At 37.6% G+C, this 20,392-nt stretch overlaps 10 protein-coding genes across 10 annotated transcripts; 6 read left to right on the top strand and 4 right to left on the bottom strand.

The window, feature by feature from the left end:
- Positions 1 to 70: 70 nt before the first annotated feature.
- On the top strand, positions 71 to 1,207 carry I206_107698 (uncharacterized protein; the record flags this gene model as incomplete). Its single annotated transcript, XM_019157743.2, has 7 exons — positions 71 to 218; positions 323 to 450; positions 528 to 592; positions 676 to 810; positions 904 to 1,008; positions 1,080 to 1,124; positions 1,192 to 1,207. The coding sequence occupies 7 exons, from the start codon at positions 71 to 73 to the stop codon at positions 1,205 to 1,207; spliced, it is 642 nt and encodes a 213-aa protein (XP_019009383.2).
- Positions 1,208 to 1,361: 154 nt separating this feature from the next.
- Positions 1,362 to 3,448, bottom strand: I206_107699 (uncharacterized protein; the record flags this gene model as incomplete). Its single annotated transcript, XM_019157744.1, has 8 exons — positions 1,362 to 1,605; positions 1,703 to 1,909; positions 1,968 to 2,071; positions 2,139 to 2,402; positions 2,484 to 2,600; positions 2,662 to 2,964; positions 3,046 to 3,205; positions 3,324 to 3,448. 8 exons carry the CDS (start codon positions 3,446 to 3,448, stop codon positions 1,362 to 1,364), a joined length of 1,524 nt encoding a protein of 507 aa, XP_019009384.1.
- Positions 3,449 to 3,872: 424 nt separating this feature from the next.
- I206_107700 (uncharacterized protein) lies at positions 3,873 to 5,396 on the top strand (the record flags this gene model as incomplete). The annotated part of the gene is made up of 5 exons (XM_019157745.1): positions 3,873 to 4,172; positions 4,251 to 4,266; positions 4,329 to 4,617; positions 4,677 to 4,743; positions 4,836 to 5,396. The coding sequence occupies 5 exons, from the start codon at positions 3,873 to 3,875 to the stop codon at positions 5,394 to 5,396; spliced, it is 1,233 nt and encodes a 410-aa protein (XP_019009385.1).
- Positions 5,397 to 5,831: 435 nt separating this feature from the next.
- I206_107701 (60S ribosomal protein eL24) lies at positions 5,832 to 6,852 on the bottom strand (the record flags this gene model as incomplete). The annotated part of the gene is made up of 4 exons (XM_019157746.1): positions 5,832 to 6,038; positions 6,399 to 6,465; positions 6,605 to 6,693; positions 6,772 to 6,852. 4 exons carry the CDS (start codon positions 6,850 to 6,852, stop codon positions 5,832 to 5,834), a joined length of 444 nt encoding a protein of 147 aa, XP_019009386.1.
- Positions 6,853 to 7,493: 641 nt separating this feature from the next.
- I206_107702 (uncharacterized protein) lies at positions 7,494 to 9,129 on the bottom strand (the record flags this gene model as incomplete). Its single annotated transcript, XM_019157747.1, has 7 exons — positions 7,494 to 7,822; positions 7,894 to 8,007; positions 8,073 to 8,089; positions 8,146 to 8,336; positions 8,400 to 8,498; positions 8,696 to 8,914; positions 8,986 to 9,129. The coding sequence occupies 7 exons, from the start codon at positions 9,127 to 9,129 to the stop codon at positions 7,494 to 7,496; spliced, it is 1,113 nt and encodes a 370-aa protein (XP_019009387.1).
- Positions 9,130 to 9,479: 350 nt separating this feature from the next.
- Positions 9,480 to 11,375, top strand: I206_107703 (uncharacterized protein; the record flags this gene model as incomplete). The annotated part of the gene is made up of 9 exons (XM_070203580.1): positions 9,480 to 9,504; positions 9,830 to 9,870; positions 10,167 to 10,196; positions 10,260 to 10,313; positions 10,374 to 10,451; positions 10,517 to 10,592; positions 10,673 to 10,888; positions 11,075 to 11,155; positions 11,335 to 11,375. 9 exons carry the CDS (start codon positions 9,480 to 9,482, stop codon positions 11,373 to 11,375), a joined length of 642 nt encoding a protein of 213 aa, XP_070059681.1.
- An 848-nt stretch (positions 11,376 to 12,223) lies between these two features.
- I206_107704 (uncharacterized protein) lies at positions 12,224 to 13,530 on the top strand (the record flags this gene model as incomplete). Its single annotated transcript, XM_019157749.1, has 2 exons — positions 12,224 to 13,258; positions 13,345 to 13,530. 2 exons carry the CDS (start codon positions 12,224 to 12,226, stop codon positions 13,528 to 13,530), a joined length of 1,221 nt encoding a protein of 406 aa, XP_019009389.1.
- A 219-nt stretch (positions 13,531 to 13,749) lies between these two features.
- On the bottom strand, positions 13,750 to 16,206 carry I206_107705 (ATP-dependent RNA helicase DRS1; the record flags this gene model as incomplete). The annotated part of the gene is made up of 2 exons (XM_019157750.1): positions 13,750 to 15,945; positions 16,006 to 16,206. 2 exons carry the CDS (start codon positions 16,204 to 16,206, stop codon positions 13,750 to 13,752), a joined length of 2,397 nt encoding a protein of 798 aa, XP_019009390.1.
- A 343-nt stretch (positions 16,207 to 16,549) lies between these two features.
- I206_107706 (uncharacterized protein) lies at positions 16,550 to 18,026 on the top strand (the record flags this gene model as incomplete). Its single annotated transcript, XM_019157751.1, has 5 exons — positions 16,550 to 16,713; positions 16,794 to 16,906; positions 16,964 to 17,062; positions 17,118 to 17,186; positions 17,251 to 18,026. The coding sequence occupies 5 exons, from the start codon at positions 16,550 to 16,552 to the stop codon at positions 18,024 to 18,026; spliced, it is 1,221 nt and encodes a 406-aa protein (XP_019009391.1).
- Positions 18,027 to 18,639: 613 nt separating this feature from the next.
- On the top strand, positions 18,640 to 19,984 carry I206_107707 (uncharacterized protein; the record flags this gene model as incomplete). Its single annotated transcript, XM_019157752.1, has 3 exons — positions 18,640 to 18,727; positions 18,830 to 19,010; positions 19,177 to 19,984. The coding sequence occupies 3 exons, from the start codon at positions 18,640 to 18,642 to the stop codon at positions 19,982 to 19,984; spliced, it is 1,077 nt and encodes a 358-aa protein (XP_019009392.1).
- Positions 19,985 to 20,392: the final 408 nt, after the last annotated feature.

The raw sequence follows: 20,392 nt of genomic DNA on the forward strand, positions 1-20,392 counted from the left end.
GAACTATCAATCAGAAGACAAGATTTTCGAAAATCGCCAAAGAGAATAAAGGCAAATACGATACGATACTATGTTATCACGAAAAACGATATTATCCACAATAGCTTTAGGCTTATTTGGAATTGCCCATGTTTCAGCGACAGCTTTGACAGCGATGTTAGGCGCGAATGAGAGGAGCTGCTATTATGCTGATGTAGATGGTGTAGGGGAAAAAGTTGGTAAGTCATTTCGTTATCCAAAAAAATAATTTTACAATATATATATATATTGGGTTGAACGTGGAATCTCATTATGGTGAAACTGATATAAAAGCTTTTTACAGGATTTTATTTTGCAGTTCAATCAGGAGGAAATTTTGAGATAGATTATGTATTAATGGATCCAGATGATAAAGTAATATTAGAAGGTGTAGCAGAAAAACAAGGTGATTATATTTTCACAGCTAATAAAGTGAGTTAAAATTCCGATTTTTCCATTCAATTTTAATTTAATCAAAAAAGGTATCTAATTATTGAATAAATAATAAGGTTGGGGAATATTCTTTTTGTTTTGAAAATGAAGCTTATACTTCAGATAAATTACTTGATTTTGAGTAAGTGAATCAAAAAAAAATAACCTAAAATATTTAATTTTTTTTCAATAAATTGATATTTGATTTTTTAATTTGGAAATTAGTATAATGGTTGAATCTGAACCACGTCGTATATTATCTTCAACTCAACAACCATTAAAAGAACATACTTCTTCACTTGAAGAAAGTACTTATAAAATTAGTGGATTATTAAGTAGTATAACAAGAACTCAAAAATAGTAAGTCAAGTTTTAATCGTCTCAATCTTAAATACGAAATTCTTTTTTCAGTCTATATTGTTCAAGCTGATTAATTTAATCATCTCGATTTAGCTTTCATACACGTCATCATCGAAATTATTCAACAGTATTATCAACTCAATCAAGAATATTTTGGTTCACAGTTTTAGAATGTATTATAATAGTAGCTATGTCTTTGTAAGTTTTGATTTTTTAATTTTCAAAATGATATAATTTTTTTATTGATTTTTCGATAAAAAAATTAATAGGATTCAAATTTGGATATTAAAGACTTTCTTTTCAAGATCAGGAAGGTCAGTTTACTTGATTTGCTTATCATTTTCTATACAACTTAAAGCTGATCTATTACAATCCAAATAGGCGATACAAAGTGTGAATGACATGAATTCGATAAAATAAATGTGACGATTCAGATGATCAAATGCATCTTATATAATATATAATTGTTGGTGTGATGATCAGAAGAACTAAAGCTCAATCTCAAATGTGAATATTATACATCCACACCTATATAACAAATTTCATCTAATTTACCTATGATTTGTTTGACTTTGACTTGCTTTAAGTCTTCTTTCTTGTTCCATCCTAGCTGATTCATGTACTGTTACAGCCTCATCAACCCAAGGAAGACTAAACAAATCAGATCTTCTAAGATCTTCTTCTCTTATATTACCACCATTTAATCCAGGTGTACCAATTTGATATCCTAACATTTGATCTAAATCTCTAGCTTGAACTGCTAACCAATTTTGAATAAATGATTGAGGATTTGCACTAAATACAATCAATCCCAAAGGGAAAAAAGAAAAAACAATTAGCTGAGAATGACATCACTTGTTTAAAATACCATTTGAATGAAATCACAACTCACGCAAAAGATTCTAAGAAATCTCTTTTTTGTTTAATATCTCTTGCGAAGTAAGCTAATTCACCAACTTTATCTTCTAATTGTACAATTTCTTTACCTTCTTTACCTTCAAAACTTTGTACAAGTGATGACATTTTCGATTTTAGAGGATCTTCAACTTCAAATGGTATATCAAAACATTTAGGATGGAAATTGAAATCTTTGTCCACTCTATAAACATAGTTGCATCAGCTATTTTTATTAGCTAGTGTTCTACAGCTGAACTCACTGTATTGTATATGGGATTACAATCGGATCCGGGTGTGTAAGATATCTAGTAGCCATTTCTGGTATTTGGTGGAAAGCTATCGTCTCTGTACCTTGAGGGAAGATCTGCCAAATGAATATCAATGATTTGTGAGCTTTCAGCATTTCCGAATTCATTGGCAAAGTCGCATACCTTTTCTAATCCCCCTATTGCCTTAATGATAGTCCCATCATCCTTGTCTTGCGCTCCACATACTTTGATCAACTTCCAAACTCCATTTATGATCTCTGATCTCGTTCCTTCTTTTATCGAGATCAAGTCTGCTAAGGGCTGTAATACTTTGAACCTATCTGGAGAATGATTGAGGTGTATGATGATTCGAGCATTGACATTTTGATCGCCTCGACGGAGAATTTCGAAACCGTCCAGAGGGGGTGTGACATTCTGTGCGTGCCACTGTAAGACGATATTCGGTGTTAGCTAAGAACCATACCATCCAGCCTGGATGAAGGTACAGAAGGAAATGATGAAACTCACCTCGACTATATTACCTTCAGGGAAAGTTGGAGCTTCTCGATTATCGAATTCCACTATAACACTTTTGAGGAATGTAGAGAACTTTCGTTTCGTCCTGTCCAATCGAGTGTTCCCGACCTGTATACAAGTACGAAATGTATCAATTGATACGTCCTGATATGAAAGATAGTTGACTTACATCAAGCAATCTACCTTCTATCTTCATCACCCATCCTGCTATACCTTTACCAGTATTCACATCCACTCCTTCATCTAGAGTTTCCACTTTCGTTTCTTCTTTCACGGGTGGTTGAGCACTTTCATTCATAGTAACATCTCCATCTGTTTCCTTCTTTTCCTCTATACTAGCTGTCGCATCCTCCGCTGTTTCGGCTGGTGCATTTGTCGATGGAGTTTGTTCTGACGAAGATTGTGATTGAGGTTTCTGCCATGGTTGATCATGTGCAGTGTTCGAAATGAAAATTCTTAATGTTCTCTTGACCTGTGCGAATTGACCCAAGACTTATTAAGCTTGTGTACTCATCATGATGTTTACTTAGATGAGGGAGGGAACAACACATACCCTAGTAGGTTTACCCAGCGTATCGTTGATTTCGGCTTTCTTCCTCAACAACGTCCAATCTAATTTCTGCTCCAACTTCAAAAGTTCAGTGAATGCTGGTGAGTCCGGTACTAATGCTTGAAGGACATGAGGAGGTGGAAGGGGTGGACGAGGATGTTTTCTATCATTAGCAAGGGTTTATTTGATCAGCTTTCATTTCAATGCTTATACACCATGGGAGAAATTGTCGATGACAACACTCTGCGAATGGAAGGCAATGAGGGATTGTAGATACGTACAGTCTTCTGACCGAATCCGCGTCAACTTCTGCTCTTCTTTTATTATCGCCTTGTGGTTGTTGAGAATAAGATGGTGTTTGCGTGAGAGTAGGTGTATGGGATGGACCCGCTTGAGCGACTGACATGTTGATGGTGAATCTCTCGATTTCTTTGGTAATGAGCTATACGATCACTGGTCTGGGTGATTTAGTAGAATGAAAGCAGAAGAATACAAATAGAGTAATGTTTACAACGTAAAGGTTAACGCGAAGTGAAGTGAGCTCGAATTGATGTTCAGGTTAATTCAGGCGTGGTAAATGTCAATTCAGGGGTTATTTCTACATACACGCTATAACTCAATTCGTATTCGGCAATTACACTACCTGTGTTTAGCCGTTTCATTGTTATTACAAATAATTCCTAATTCAAATTGATACACGCGAGTAATCCACTAAAACTTCAAAGTGGAGGACATTCACTCGAATTTCAACTTTTTACAACCATAATATTCACTGTTTAATTGATCATAATCCCATTATCACAATCAAACAAGAAGACATTCAAATCAAAATGGCGAAAGGATCTTCATCAAAGTTACAGCAGAAGACACGACTACCTCATCCACCGGTCGAAGTGGAAGACGATTACCTTGAAGATGATTCTGAAGTAGATGAATTTGCGGATGATTATGATTCTCCCCCTGAAGGCGAAGGCGAAGATGACGGCCAGAGTGTTGACCAGCAAACAGACGAGGAAGAAGGGACAGCTAGATGGGAAGCAGATGATTGGAATGAGAATGATGAGACTGATAGTGAGGACAGTCAAAGTGGAAGTTCGAGCGGAAGTGAAGATGAGGAAGATATGCAATTGGTAAGTGGGGCGATAATATTGTGGTTTTCTCTGGAAGAAAACTTTGATGCTGACCTGACCTCTGATTTTGTTTTATAGAAAAAACTACAGAATGGTGAGCTTTTAAGATGCAAAAATCGTCTCCCCGGAAGGCTTAGCTCATATGTTTTCGAGCAGATCTTACTTCACTTCCTTTATCAACACTAGCCAAAGCACAAAAAACCCTGGCCAGTCCGAAACAACGCTCATCCTCATCATCCTCGTCAACATCGTCAACAAAAGAAGAACGTGTAGCTGCTATCAAAGCTAAACTAGCTCAACTACAAAAAGGTAAAGGTAAAGCTATAACCGTTGACCCTTATTCGCAATCTTCGGCACGAAATGGTACCGCAAGTGAAGATGAAAATTCAAGTGACGAAGATAGTGGTCCCGAGATGGGAAGTACAAAACGAGGTAGTAAGCATGCGTTAGTATTATCATCATCTTTTCTTTCGTTGTTATTGGAGCTAATTCCAATGAACCTAGTCCTGTGGCTTTGAGTACAAAAAAGCAAGTATCAAGGAATAGGCAAGTGGTTGATATACATAGACCTGTAAGTGGGATTGCATTCCTCTGGAGCATCATTTGGGAAGTGATGTAGTGATAAATAATAAGAAAAACTAATTCAAATTAATATTAATATAGGATCGAAGAGATCCAAGATTTTCAAGCGTATCAGCAGGTAATTTAGATGCACATTTACATAATGCATCATATAATTTTTTACCTTCAATGCTTAAAGAAGAAATGAAAAATTTAAAAATTTCTTTAAAAGAAGCAATAAAAATTGAAAATAATTGTCCATTATTTGAAAAATCTTTAAGAATATTAGAAAGAGAAAAAATTGAATTAAATTTAAGTAAAATTAGAACAAAATTAGTTAAATATGAAAATGAAGAACGTGAAAGAAATGTTTTAAGTAAAATAAATAAAGAAGAAAGAATTAAAAGAAAACAAGGAAAAGGTTCTTGGTTTATGAAAAAATCTGAAAAGAAAGATTTATTATTAAAATCTAAATTTGAAAGTTTAGAACAAAAAGGTGGAAAATCTGCTGTTAAAAAAGTTTTAGAAAAGAAAAGAAAAAAATTAGCTAGTAAAGAAAAGAAATCAAGACCTTTTGCTAAAGGTTCTAATTCCAATCCTAATGGAGGTGGTAATGGTGGTGGTGGTGGTGAAGGAGGTCAAAGGAAAAGGCAAAGAGTTTAATAGAAACATATCACCGTTTGCACTTCATTTGAGATGATGACATTTTTGTTGTATGAATTGTATGCATTTTATGGATCATCTTGCTCGTTTGCAATTGTCAGTTGTTTTTGCGGCAGTGACTGAGTACAATACCGCAGCGCCGCATTAACGAGGGTGTACACAGCTCAATGCGTAAGTACTTCTCATGACAATCCAATTGGATGCAAAAGATGGGAAAACAGTCCCATCTCCTGCTTGTCACAAAGATTATCCAAATATCGCTTATCAACATGTTGACCTCATTCCATATATGTGATTATTTCGCTTTCTGTATTCGTGTGAAGCTGAACGCTATTTGTGCTCATCAATCATGATACATACTGATCAACTATCAATGATCCAAAAGCCTATAAACTATAAATTTTCCCAAATATTTTTTTGAAAAAAATTGATAATTTATCGACCACCTTTACCACCTTTCATAGCTTGTTTAGAAACTTTAGGGGCGTTTGATTGACCTCTGTTAGCAACTTTAGCTGTTTCTTTATCACGTTTCTCAGTTTTAGCTTTGGTAATGGCGGCAGCTCTTGCAGCGGCTCTAACTTCAGGTTTGGCAGTTCGTTTAGCCAAAATTGAGGCAAGATCGGCACCTACGATACCTCGCTAATTAGAGTAACAAAAAGAGATATAATCAGCATTACGTTCTATGTTTTTGGAATGGCTCGCCCCATGAATCCCATTTATCTAATCCCTATTTCCACCTGGGTGTTGCCTTATATCTTCACCGACTTAGCCGCAGATACGCCTTCACTCAAGTCTGATGACACCAATATCACTTCTTATTCCTTCCCCTTTGTCCTTATGATTAGAATAGTCTAACGGGACGACCTCGGAATTGCTACGTCGTCCGATCTCCTTCTCATATATTCTAGTCTCCCGCCTAATAACCTCGAAGACATATCTGACATGCCCATAATCCTCTCCTCGCAACGTAATCCAGCATAAAAACAATTAAATACCCACTTGAACTTTGACGTTCTTTCTAGATCTCTTCTTGGCAACTTCTTCAGTGATACCCTTCTTGTGCATTCTACAATAGGGGTGAAAATCGTATAATGAAAGTATTTGATCATTGTAATTTGTGATGAGATTGAGATGAGATTGATTACAAGTAGATGAGGATTTATCAGCTATCACTTCGCATTCCATTCCTTGAAATTCCTACATACCGTCTGTAGACTTGAGTCCAAGCGATCTTTCTAGGGTTCTTTCTTTGAAGGAAAAGAGATTCAGATTTGTGATTAAGGAATCGGAAGGTCTAATTTTAAATCGACATTAAAACACATAAGTTCAAATTTCAACTTCTTAAATTTTAGAGGAAAAGGTTGAAACTCACCTTAGAGTCACCTCTAACATAGACCTTTCCCCTTGAGGGGTATACCTTGTACCCAGAGAAATCACACCTGTCGACTCGCATTCTATATAAATATTCCCAAAAAAAGAATTAGTAAAAATGTTCTCCCCTTCGTTCAATATATCCTTCTATTCTTTAACGATCCTTTCTATATAGCAACTCTTCTGCCAGTTGTTAAGATAAACTTGGTGAATAATGTCGATACTTACGTTGATGGTGTTGATTGATAAGTTTTTTGAGGTCTAAAGAAATAAGACTTGAAATAAAACGGTTTTATTCAATTTGATGATTTCCTCCTTGGGATTCACGGTAGCACCAAAGGGCAACAGGCAGGCGGGCAGTCAACCAAGCAACCAAGCAACGAGACCGAGAGCTCAAAGCAGTAGTATTACAACCTGCATCACACAAAGAGTAGGCCCATCAGACAAGTGCCAGATAACCGCCACATATGCGTAAAAGCGGATTACTCCGTCACTGTTGCTGTTCGGACTTTAAACTACAGCCCCATATTTATCGCCGACGATTGCGATAAGGCGCGTATCACCTCGTCACTGATACATTCGATACATAACTAATTAACCCATTAGCGTCAGGAAGTGATCTTACATACAACATTGATTATCTATGCTACTTTGTCATGACGACTATACAATATGAATAAATACAGAGATCTGCGGTTTCAATTTCATCCCATTTTGGACATTTCAAGCGAACTCCTTCTTCACAACTTCCGTCTTCAGCTCATCTTCTAGACCTTTTAAAAAATCATCCGCTTCTTTCCTTTTCTTCTCCTCTTTCAGCCTTTCTACTTCATGTTGACCACCAAGCATTTTCGCTCTTTTAGCATCAATCAGAGCTTTCCTTTCATCTGCTTTTCGCTTGCGAGCTTCTTGAGCAACTGAAAGCCCTCTTTGTGCGACTGCAGATCTAGCTTTTTCAGTCTCGTTCCGTTGAGAAGCTAATGAAGCCATTTGATCCGCTCGAGTAGTCTCATCCAACGAAAATTGATATTGTCCTGCTCCTTTTACTCGTACTATCCCAATCATACCCATAAGCTATCTTCCTTCTCAATAACGAGATAGAGTAATGAGGGAAAAGACATACCTTCTTTCGTCGAGTCATAGTGATGTGCTCGAGCTTCCTCTTCTGCTTCAAGATACTTCTTCTTCAATGCATCTGCATCGGGCTCATAAACAGGGAAAAAATTTTGATCACCGTCTACAGAGTAGAACGATATCAGCTATTCTGTAAATGGCAGTATAAGACCATGTCGAATCGCTTACGGATGACATTGGATTGCCTACTCAACGCCATGGTTAGTATACTCTTTTCACGTAACAAAAAAAGTCGACTTACAGGACCTCAGCATAAGCTGAACCATCTTTGTCGTCCTCCGCGGCTTCTCGGGCCTCCCTTCGGCCTCGATCGCTCCTTTTTGAAAGCTCAGCTTCTTTCGCTTCTTTGCGAGTACCAATCCTCGTTCGACCCATCTCATCGATATACTCGACCTTTGCTAGATCATCTTCATGTTCTTCATGGTCTTCCTCCTAGTCATACAGTAAGATCAGCTTTGGTCTTCTGAGAACTTCTACGAGAAAACCTCAGCTGACCTCATCATCGTTGTGCCATCTTGGCCTAGCTGGTCTAGCAGATTCATCTTCATCTGACGAGTGCGATGAATAACCATCTTCTTCCATTTTTTGCTCGAACTAATAACAGTGGTTATGTCAGCTCCACTTTTATTTGAATGTCTAGAAGGGCCTGTGGTACTTCAACCTGGGCAGATGTAGCAGACTTGTAAAAGGACAAGTATGGTTTTGTAGGCACAATGAGGTCGATTGATCATGAAAGCGCATCATGCAATCGATAACATGGTATGAGTATGGTCACAGAAAGAACAACTCACATCAATGACAGCTTCTTCCATCTCTTTCTTACTCATTCCTGTAAAATCCCCTTTCCTTATAGCTTCATATTTTTTAGCTTTCGCTTTCAATATAGCTTTTCTTTGATCTTCATTTGGTCCATCTTCATCAACAAATCGACGAGCTTTAGCATCATTTCTAGCTTCAGCAGCTAATCGTTTGACTAAGCCAGGTGAAGGTTTATCAAATGGATCTTTACTCTATACCAACGTCACATATCAGTAACACATACTTTTGTGGACATGAAAGGTGGAGGTTTGTTGAGATTCACCTTTTCTAGATTACGATTTCTAGGTTGACCCTTTATTGCTTTTTTACCTTCTTTTGCAAATTTATCTACATGTTCAGCTGTTATTGCTTTCAAGTCTAATAGACTACCTTGTGATATGGACGATGGTCCTGCTTTATTTGACATGCTTGTTGTCGATGAAAACGAATTATGATCAAGTTAAGTTGGTGATCTTAAACATATATAAAGATTAGATTACGTATCAAATGGACGCGTCTTACAACTGAATCGAAGTGATGACGATGTGCCACACTGTCATATTCCCTGAATCTCCATATAGTAGTAATAATATTCTCGCTTGTTTGCACCACCGCGCTAAGTACTCTCTTACTCTTTCTAGATCTCTTTGCCCCCTCCCTCCCTAACCCCCTTTCCCACTCAAATCTTGATCCCTTTCTTCTTGTTCTCTCTCTCTTAATCTATCAATTTAATCAAATTACTTTAAAACATTTCAAAGTAATATCAAAACAATCAAGATGTCGCAAGGAAAAGTTTACGTCGGTAGGTAACGATTTTTAAATTTCGGCCACTTTCACTTTCACTTCATAGAGAAGGAGGAGGAAAATCGGAACAAATATCGTCAGCTTCAGAAACTTTGGATCATTAAACTTCCATTCGATCCGATTCGATTTGACTTTATTAGATTTCTTGATATCCAATGATACCTTCTCTTGGTTCTCGATTCATTCTTTTAGATAGAGCTATCTGTTCGAAGATCTATGCAACCAATTGCTTCTCGTAACTGGCTCTGGCTCTGGCTCTGGATGTTATGGTTCGTTTTCTCTTAATTCAGTCGTGTTGATCTTTGTTCTGCGTTGTAACTTAGGAAATCTCTCATGGAACACCAATGATCAAGCTTTGCTCGAGGTTCGCTTGTTTCGTTTATTATTATCGTGTGTCATGTCCGAAGTGCTTATGTTATTAACGTTTATGTCTCGTCTCGATCTACTTGTCTCTGTGTGGTATCTCAATTTCAATAAATGTCCCAATAATGTCAATCGTCTGGTGTGGTCTGCTCTTCCTGGTCTCGCTTCGTTTTGATCTGGTCTGGTTTGGTCTGGTCTCTACTGCTCAATCAATGGCTCGAATGATCATTTACAATACGTATATTGTCCCGCGAATTCGCCGACCTCTAATTTTGATATTATTGTATCAACTAACAGGCTTTCTCCGCCTTCGGACAAGTTGTTGACGTCAGTTCCCGCCTCCTCTATCGCACTTGAAGTGCATGTTCTGATATGCTCGCTGTTGTATAGTGTATCGTCATGAAAGATCGAGAAACCGGTAGATCAAGAGGTTTCGGTTTCGTTGTATGTTTTTACCATTCTCATTTCGCATCGACAGTGGTCTGATAATGACTCTAATTCTAGACCTTCAACAACGCTTCTGATGCCGAGAATGCCATTGCCTCAATGAACGAACAAGAAATTGACGGTCGACGAGTCAGAGTAAGTTGTCCAATCTGGCGACAGTGCATTTATACCGCGGTCACTAAATAAGCATTCCTCCTCAGGTCAACCTCGCTAACACCCGAGCTCCCGGTGGTGGTGGTGGCGGCGGTGGCTACGGTGGTGGTTACAACTCTGGTTGTAGGTTTAGTCTCCAATTTTAGACTTCATCCCCTGGAAAAAATGCTACAATCACTGACGCTGCAATCTTCTTGCAATAGACGGTGGTGGTCAAGGTGGTGGTTACGGTGGTGGCCAAGGTGGTTACGGAGGAGGACAAGGTGGTTACGGTGGTGGACAAGGTGGATACGGTGGTGGACAAGGTGGTTACGGTGGTCAACAAGGTGGTTACCAAGGTGGTCAAGGTGGTTACGGTGGACAACAACAAGGTGGATACCAAGGTGGTGCTCAATCCGGCTACGGGGGTCAACAAGCTTGTAAGTAATTTCTCTTCCTTTAGATGGTCTTTTCGTTGTGTGTGATGTGTCTCGAGGTGTGCGATGTGCTGTATACCGGCGTGTTTTTGATCAAAATGTCTCACTATTTCACAATTCCAATCTTCCTCCCTTCGTTGTATAATTGTCAGTGGTTCAGTTCTGATTTTGTTCGTGTGTCTCTTACAGACGGTGGTCAAAGTGGTGGCTACGGCGGTGCTCAAGGCGGTTACGGTGGTGCTCAAGGTGGTTACGGCGGTGAACAAGGTGGTAAGTATTTTCTGAGTATCTAGGCACCTTTCAATTCAGTATCTTTCTCTGCTTTTCTCGTCTCAATGCCTCGAATAGTTATGAGAAGCGGCATCTTGCAATTCGAGTGATCTCACTTTCCGATCGCTTCAAACCGATGCGAAGTTAGTAAATTCATACTGACATTTTACTTTGTTTAGCCGGTGGTGCCGCTCAAGGTGGTTACGGTGGTCAATACTAAGCTCTTTAGGTGAGTTTATCATTATACTTGCACACACTCAACAAAAGGCATCAGGCTAATGTATGTGGAATTACCTTGAATAGCTTAGATATGGATTATCTTTCACCTTTTTTTCTTTTTAAATTATTCAAAGTGAAACAAGAAAATTCTCTTTCCTCTTTTATATCTATCTACAATGAATGAATCTGATTTTCTCCTTTACCAGTCGCCTTTGAACAAGATAGCATGAATCGTATAAATTCGTATAAATTCGTATAACTTCTCATTGATAAGAGATATTGATTGTAATTCATACTATCCCCATTTTGTATTTTCCACAATCTTCATTGAGTTGGAAGCTTCAATAAATCGAAATAAGAATTGGTATGCAAAGTATTTCCACAATTGATGGAGAACTAAAAAACCAGACAATGATTTGAATTGAATAGACTGAAATGTTTGGCTATTATGTTGTTCTGAATATTCAGTGTGGTTGGTGGCGGTAATTTGATTGGTCACTTGACAATCAGGTCAGCTTCGGTCAAAATTTCAATTCATATTGTTCTGTTTGTTTGTATCCATTCAGAATGTCTAGTAGGCTCGAGTTAAAATGTATTCGATGAGATTAACAATCAATGTATAGCTCTGAAAGAAGTCATCATACATATCTTCTTGAGCTTTTTTCGTTTCTCCCCCTTGTTACACTTATACAAAGTTTGATACTGATTTATTCCAACCAGCAGGACTGGTGTTTTCTGAAGCACGACTGACAATTCTGCTACCCTCAGTACTAGTGACCTTATACAACCATATTGGTATTGGAATTCCAAAACAATCTTAGCGACCGTATATAACCATCTTTCGATAACATGGCTCAAACGTATACATACATATTATCAGAAGGAGCCAATGTAATTGCTCCAAGACCTACAACGGGTATAGTATTACCTACTTCCATCATGAATGATGGTGGTATGACAATTAAACCTTCTTCAATACTTTCAACCACATCAGTTGAATATGGATCAACGAAAAGTGAAATGATAATAACAAGACCTGCAAATCTTCCTTTACCTACAACATATTCTTCTTCTACAATTCAATCTCAATCCAACTCATTAGGCGATCAAAGTAAAGATAAAAAGTTAAATTCTAATTCAAATTCAAATATGAATTATAATCATACAACTCTTATTATAATTATAATTTTATCATTTTTATCAATTTTTTCAATTTTATTATGGTATTTTAAAAAATCAAAAACCAAAAAATTATTATTAAATAAAATGAATGATTTAGAATCAACTTTTAAAGAAAAAAAAAGAAATTCAATTTCAAAAATTATGATTAATAATAATAATAGAAAAAGTTGGATAAAGTTAAATGAAGAAATATGTAATATACAAGAAAAAGAGGAGATTGATATACAAGTAAATCAATCACAATTACACCAGGTCATAAATGGCGATCAACATATTGAAGTAAATGATTATAATGATATTGAAAGACAATCTCATACTCATGGAAACCTTTCAACAACGATTTGCAATTCGACTAATGAATTTATTGGAAATGATAAGAGAAATTCAACTATAAATCATTTTCCAATTCCACCTTCGAATATACCTGATTTACCTCCTTTACCGCCTACTCCTAGTACCAATACCGATACAAACATGCAGCATATTTCAAAAGATATATTTCAATCGAATGAATACCAAATTAATCAAGTACTTTCACCTGAAATTGGAATAGCAACTACAAATCAAATACCAGCTTCTTCAAGTAAATCAGCAATTACAATTAATGATTATCCAAAAATCAAATTAAATGGATCATCAGAAAAAAGTTTAACAAAACTTGAAAATAATTATGATGAATCTGATTCAATTTCACAAAATCGCGTAAGTCAATTTTACCTATTTTACAATTTGTATTAAAATGTAATTTATATTAATTAAGATCATTTCATAACCTTGAATATATTTAGCAATCATTACCATATGTCCTACCTTTACAAGAAGCAGAAAGAACTCCAACTTTTATTTCATTATCTCAACTTAATCAACAAGCAGAAAATAATAAACAAGTTTCTACTTCTGAATATAGAAGTCCAACTGAATCAATGTATGTAATATACAAAGAAAGAAATACAATTTATCAGGTCAAGCAGTAATTTATAATTTTTTATGAGCTACTCAAAAAGCCTTTTCTGGTGATGTGACTGTAAACGGATGTACAAAATTCATGTAGGGGATTACCGATATCACTATTTCTCAAAGTAGGAAAGTTCTCTCTTAGCTTGTAATCACCCTAAATTGCTTCTATGCAAGCGTGATATACAATACATGCAGAGTAAATAATAAATAATTATGCGAAATTAAAGACCGATGATTTATTTCTTTCCCTTTGATTTTCCTTTGCCACTTTTACCTTTTTTATCAAGATTTACTTTAGTTTGTTTTGCACGCATGCCCTCATGTTTCTTAGAAGGTTTATTATCATCAAATGCAGATTTTCTTTTATTCCCTGCTCCAATTTTCGTTGAACTCTTTTTAGAAGTTGATTTAGTTTTAGGTAAAGATTCAGTAATTTTTACTGGTCTAGCAGCTTTTTTAGCATTTCTAATTGCTAAAGAAGTAGATTTTGAAGATTGTTGATCTGCTTGATCTTCTTCAATTGCCATTTTTCTTCTTTTAGCTTTTCTAGATAATCCATCATATTTACCTCTTTTAGGTTCTTTTTTACCATCTTTATTTAAATCTTTACCATTAGAACCATTAGCAGCTGCATTAGGGAAAGATCCAACATAAGCTTCTTTACTTGCTGATTTTGATTTTTCTTTTTCTTTTTCACTTTGAAACCATGTTCTAGCAGGTCTTGAATGAATTTCATCATGATGTTCAACCATATTTTGACCTTTTTTCAATTCCATATCAGCTTGTCTCATTAATTTTTCTTCTTTTTCTTCTACTAAAACTTCCTCAATTTCATCTTTAATTTCATTTAATTTATCTAACATTGCATTAACTGCTTCAGGAGGTATAATTCTATGTCTAATTTGATCTGCTTCAGATTGTTTTATAGCAGCTTTCAACATTTTTCTATCCGCTTCTCCTACTAAAGATATTGATCTACCATTTCTTCCTGCTCTTGCAGTTCTACCTACTCTATGAGTATATTGAGATAATTGTCCAGGCATATCATAATTGATAACAGTTTCAACACCTTTAATATCTAAACCTCTAGAAGCTAAATCGGTTGCAAGTAGATAATCAACTGAACCAGCTTTGAAATCGTTTAACGCTTGTAAACGTTGTTCTTGAGTTAAATTACCATGTAATTCTGCTGCTTTTAATCCATTTAATCCAAATACGATTCTCATTTGATGAGCTAAAGCTTTACTTCTAAAGAATATTATACACTTCTCCCTTACTGTTCTTTTACATAAAGCCAATAAACTTGGTGATCTAGTTTCATCCGATCTTATCCTGACAAATTCTTGTATTAATCCTTTCGCAGTGTTTCTCTTAGGATCCACGAATACTCTAATTGGTTTATCTAATGACAATTTCACTAATTCGTCAACAGAGTCAGTCATAGTAGCTGAGAACAACATCGTTTGTCTAGATCGTGGGCAAGCTTTTATGATTTCTTCCAATTCATCTGTGAATCCAGCTTCTAACATTCGATCGGCTTCATCTATGACTAGTACGTCCAATGCCGATAAGGTGAAAGAAGGGGTATTTGTAAGATGATCGATCAATCGACCTGGGGTAGCGATAAGTACATCCGGTAAAGTTCGAAGTGTATGAGCTTGAGCGTTCAAAGATAATCCTCCAACCAATAAAGCGAATCTAACATCTAATCCACCTTTTTCAGTCAAAGCTTTACCAACAGCTTCACATTGCACAGCCAATTCTCTGGTAGGACATAAGATCAAGACCCGACAAGCTTGACCACCTTTTCCTCTATCTCGATAACATAATCTTTCCAATAATGGGATCATGAAAGCGGCGGTTTTACCAGAACCAGTCACTGCTGAACCTAAAATATCTCGACCTTGCAAAGCCAAAGGTATAGCTCGAGCTTGAATTGGCGTTGGGGTGTTAAGTTGTAATGAAGTTAAGGCTCGAAGGAGGGGCCGAGAAAGATTCATAGCAGCAAAAGTAGATGGTAGAGTAGGATCATCGGTCAATGAGGGATCTTTTGAGAAGAAGGCTTCTTTTCGAGCTAATTCAGCTGCAGTTTCTTCATCTTCTTCATCTGAAGAACCGGCCTCCTCCTCGTACTCCTCTTCATCGTCGTCTTCACTTTCGGCCTCTTCATCCTCGGCCTGCTCATCGTCCGTACCGAGCTCTAGATCTGAGTCCTTGGCCGACATCTCCTCGTCTTCTTCGCTACCGCTCAATTCCACTTCCGATTGTTCTTCATCCATATTCTCATCTTCGTCTTCTTTTTCCTCTGCGTCTTCTTCAGACCCCTCTTCTAATTCTTCTTCCTTTGCCGCCTTTCTCTTCCTCTTACGATCGTTATAAGATTCTAGTGGTTTACCACGACGTCTAGCGATGATATCATCTACGTTGATAGGCTAAGTAACAAGTCAGCACGAAGAGATACAACCGGCAATCAGGACACATTAACCACATACCTCAGCTCCGTTTTTAAATCCAGTTACTTCATCACCTCCCCACAAGTCCAAACCAGTCTCTCTTCCACCAGCAAAATCAAATTCGAAATCCGGATCTAGATCATCATTCTTGGTTGGTGTTTTACCTTTCTGTATACTGGATTCTCCAAATTGAGGAGCTTCGTCATCCGAGTCTATTGTCGTTATGAAATCGTTCGCCATATTGTATCTTATCGTCTGCGAATGATATTCCACAGTACTCAATCAAAATAAGAGAATGCATTCATATATAAAATCCAGTGTATACTTCAATGAGCTCTAAATAACCAAAAAATCAATGTATGTCACGTGATTACAAACAAATACGTGCCTGAGAATTGAATTCAACCTTTGTTGCCACCACACAACTGTTCACAAATACTCCCTTCATTCTTGTAAACGATCTATATATTACTTTGAAAGCGACAACGCACCTGAATCAGGTATCAACACCTATTTTGAAGAGATCCATCCGGTTTGCGAGTCAATTCCAGCTCCAGTCACCCATAAAGAAAATTGAGCTCTTATGGTCGCTCAAGCTTCTTCCTCTTCTACCGCGCGAAACAAGCTGGTCATAAGGCGATTACCGCCTACTTTACCTGAAGAGTTATTTTGGAAATCAGTCTCAGGATGGATAGATGATAAGACTTGTCTATGGAAGAGCTATATTCAAGGGAAGGCGGCGGACGGGTGAGCCACCTCTTGTCATTCCAACCTCGTTAGAAAATTACGAGTCAACTTAATCATACTCATCATGCACTCTTTGTCAGGTCGTATGATGCGCACTCCATCCATTCAAGAGCGTATGTCCTGATGTCGAATCCTGAAGCAATAGTAGAATTCGTCAAGGAATTTGACGGACATGTTTACAAGGCAAAGACTGGTAGGTCAATGCCCCGCTCGTGTTGTTATCATTACTGCAGCTGAATGATATATACAGGTGCCGAGTATCGAGCTGTTATTGAATTTGCACCAGTTCAAAAAACACCTTATAAAGCCAAAGTCAAAGTGGATGCTAGACAAGGAACTATCGATGATGGTATGTTAAAGCTATATTCAATGCTTGTTATCACTCCTGATAAATCTGAATTCAGATCCCGATTATTTGTCATACCTGGAAAGTCTCAAAGCAGAGCCTGCAAAACCCGCATTAGAGGTTTCAGGTATGTCTCAAGTGTTGCCCCTAACATTATTTTCTGAGCTTACTGTTAATTCCCAAACTTGCAGCGCCTGTATCACAACCCACTTCAACACCTCTTTTAGATCATCTTCGAAGTCAAGGGAAATCGAAGAAATCTAAATCTTCGAAAGCAGCAGCCTCTTCAGCCTCTGCGAATGAAGGCGCTCGTCGTGCCGCAGCTTTAGCCAGCGTTACAGCGGCAGCTACAAAGCGTGCTGCTCAAGCTGGATCTGGTCCAATAATGGTAGCTGGGAAAGGAAGAGAAGTACATATCGCTACTTCTAATCCTGAAACAGGATCATCCGTTCAAGGGGAAGGAGAAGGAAAGAAGAAAAACAAGAATAGGAAGAAGGGAAAGAAAGATGGTGATCCAACCGAGAAATCAAAACCAAATGCCGAATCAGGTCAAAATTCGCAAATAGTTAAACCTCAAGCTGTTAACAAACCACTTGTGCAGAGTCTAAACCAGAAGCAAGATGGAGGAAAACCCACCCCCAAGAATGGTGAAGGCAATGCCGGACCCAAGCCGGATGGAGGCAAGAAAGGAGGGAAAGGAGCCGGGAAAGGAGGAGAGGCAACAGCGAAGGCAAGCGAGGGAGCCAGAGGTGGCGGGACCGGAGGCGGCGGTGGCAGGGGCAAGGGGAAAGAGAGGACTGGTAAAGCTCAAGTAATGGAGATTCTCACGAGAAACTCGGCTGCAACTGGAAGCTCGTCAAGAGGTGGAAGAGGTGGTGGTACGGCAGGAAAGACCCCTTCTGTAGGCCGTGGAGGACCTGTTCAACCTGACGCTGGAGCCTCAAGAGCACGTATCGATGTACCGTAGTCCACCATCAGGGAGTATCTGGAGTAGCTTTCGCTTGACCCTCGCTGCCACACTGCAAAGGACCAAACGCAGCTTGCGTATCCCTTATTGTTATCCACATTGGTGATTTGGACATGAAGCGGAACGGAATAGCCCTGATAACGCAGATAAGGTTGAAGTTCAATCGTAGATTACAAAACGCGAAAGGAATATACAGGCCATTTTTCAGTATTCGATAACCTCTTATTCGATATTGGATATTTGTATTTCGCTTTCAAACTAATACTAATTATAGATATGCATGTTCATGTGACTTGGTCCATTGAGTTCGTAGAGCACATGCTGTGTTATCCCATGTGAATACATATTACTGCTTGATTTCTGAATCCGTTGTCCAGAAGTTCTGAGCTCGAGGTAAATTGATCAGGAACCGCGGCCGGCCCGTTGTCCGTCCGGTGAATCAAGATCGGGAGATTTACGGACCGAAAATCGTTTGTATTAGAAACAAGATGGGTCTCAAGCATATAAGATGGATATGTATTATAAGTACCCACCCAAATTATTTTGATCAGACACTATTTACTCCTTGAGAACAATAATTGATCGTTTTCAATTGTATTGTATTAATTACAAGATGGCAGCTACAAACGGACATACAAGAACTCTTAAACCTGGAGTATGGGCACCAATCCCTACTTTTTACGATGATGAAGAGAATTTAGGTGAGTAAGAGTATCCATTTTTTGCCATAGCTTCTCATTTCGTCTTATTTGATCTCCTGGCGGTAATGACTTTGGCTCTAAGGTGCTGATAAACTTAAATAGACCTCGATACTTTCCGAAAACATGTTGTTAAACTTGCTAAAGTTGGTATGCAACCTGTTATTTGTGGTTCAATGGGTGAAGGTTTCCATTTGTCCGACGATGAACGATTCACACTTTTCAAAGAAACTAGAAAGGCTTTAGATGAAGCTGGTCTGCATGATACAGTGTTCATCGCAGGAACGTGAGTGTCTTGTCATTGCCTCTTACGCTCCTTTCCATGACCTTTTCTATGATAAAACGGCTTAGCCCTTCATCATTTGACCGGAGTGCAGCCCTAATCGTTACCTTCTCAACCACCTCAAGATTTATTGACTGATGGCTGATATTATGATTAATGTTATTTATAGCGGTGGTAACTCTACTAGACAAACTATTAGAGTATCAAAACTTGCAGCAGAAGCAGGTGCCGATATAGCTATAGTAATTCCACCTGGATATTATGCAGGTGCACTTCCAAAACCAGCACTTAAACAATTTTTCTTAGATGTTCAAGAAGCTTCACCTATTCCAGTTATGATTTATAATTTTCCAGGTGCAGCAGGAGGTATAGATATGGATTCAGATTTAATTAATTCAATTGCATTAGAAGGTTCAAATATTTGTGGAGTTAAATTAACTTGTGGTGCAGTTGGAAAATTAACTAGAATTACAGGTAAAACATCAATTTTTGAAAATGGAGAAAAAGAAAAAGATTCTTCAAATTCAAAATCATTTTCAACAAAATATCCTAGAAAAAATAAAAATTTAGCACCTGAATTTTTAACTTTAGGTGGATTTGCTGATTTTATGGCACCTGCTATAATTGGTGGAAAAGGAAATGGTGCAATAATGGGTTTAGGTAATATTTATCCAAGATCTTTAGTTAAATTATTTGAATTATGTGAAAAAATCGTAAATTCTACTGAACCTTCTTCAGAAGATTTAAAAAAAGCATTAAATTTACAAGATTTAGTTAGTGAAGCTGATGCTTCTTTTACAAGAGGTGGAATTGCAGGAACAAAATATTTCTTACAAAAGAATAATGGACATCCAAATAGAAGAATGAGAAGACCAATTTTAGATTTTACAGATGAAGCTGGTAATTCACTTGAAAAAGAAGATGGTGTTACTGGTTTATTAGCTTATGAGAAAGCTTTAGAAAAAGAAAGTCAATAAATTATATCCTTCCTTATTTCTTGTTCAATCTCGTAAAGCAACATAAAGTACATAAATATATAAGATTTTTGTAAAATCTTATATATTTCTCTTTCGTACATACCTCAATCATGTATAACGATTCATTGATATTCCGATGGCTCAGACCAGTCATATGAGAGACTGCAGCTATGGCGATTGATTGTTTGTTGCCGCAGTCCCAAGTGAGGGCTGGTTGAGCCAAGTAGGATTGACAGACATCTCCTACGTTTGCGGTATAAGCAGCTATATATTACAATCATGCACAACTCTGGTACAACAGCTCGATTCCATAGGCGGCATGAGATCGCACTCGACGAGTTTGTGTCTGTTCACTCAACTGATCGTACGGTACAAACACGAATCGCAAGAAAGATGCAAATCATAGAT

Source organism: Kwoniella pini, chromosome 11 (genome assembly GCF_000512605.2).
Source record: "Kwoniella pini CBS 10737 chromosome 11, complete sequence".
In the NCBI taxonomy this organism is placed as follows: Eukaryota; Fungi; Basidiomycota; class Tremellomycetes; order Tremellales; family Cryptococcaceae; genus Kwoniella; species Kwoniella pini.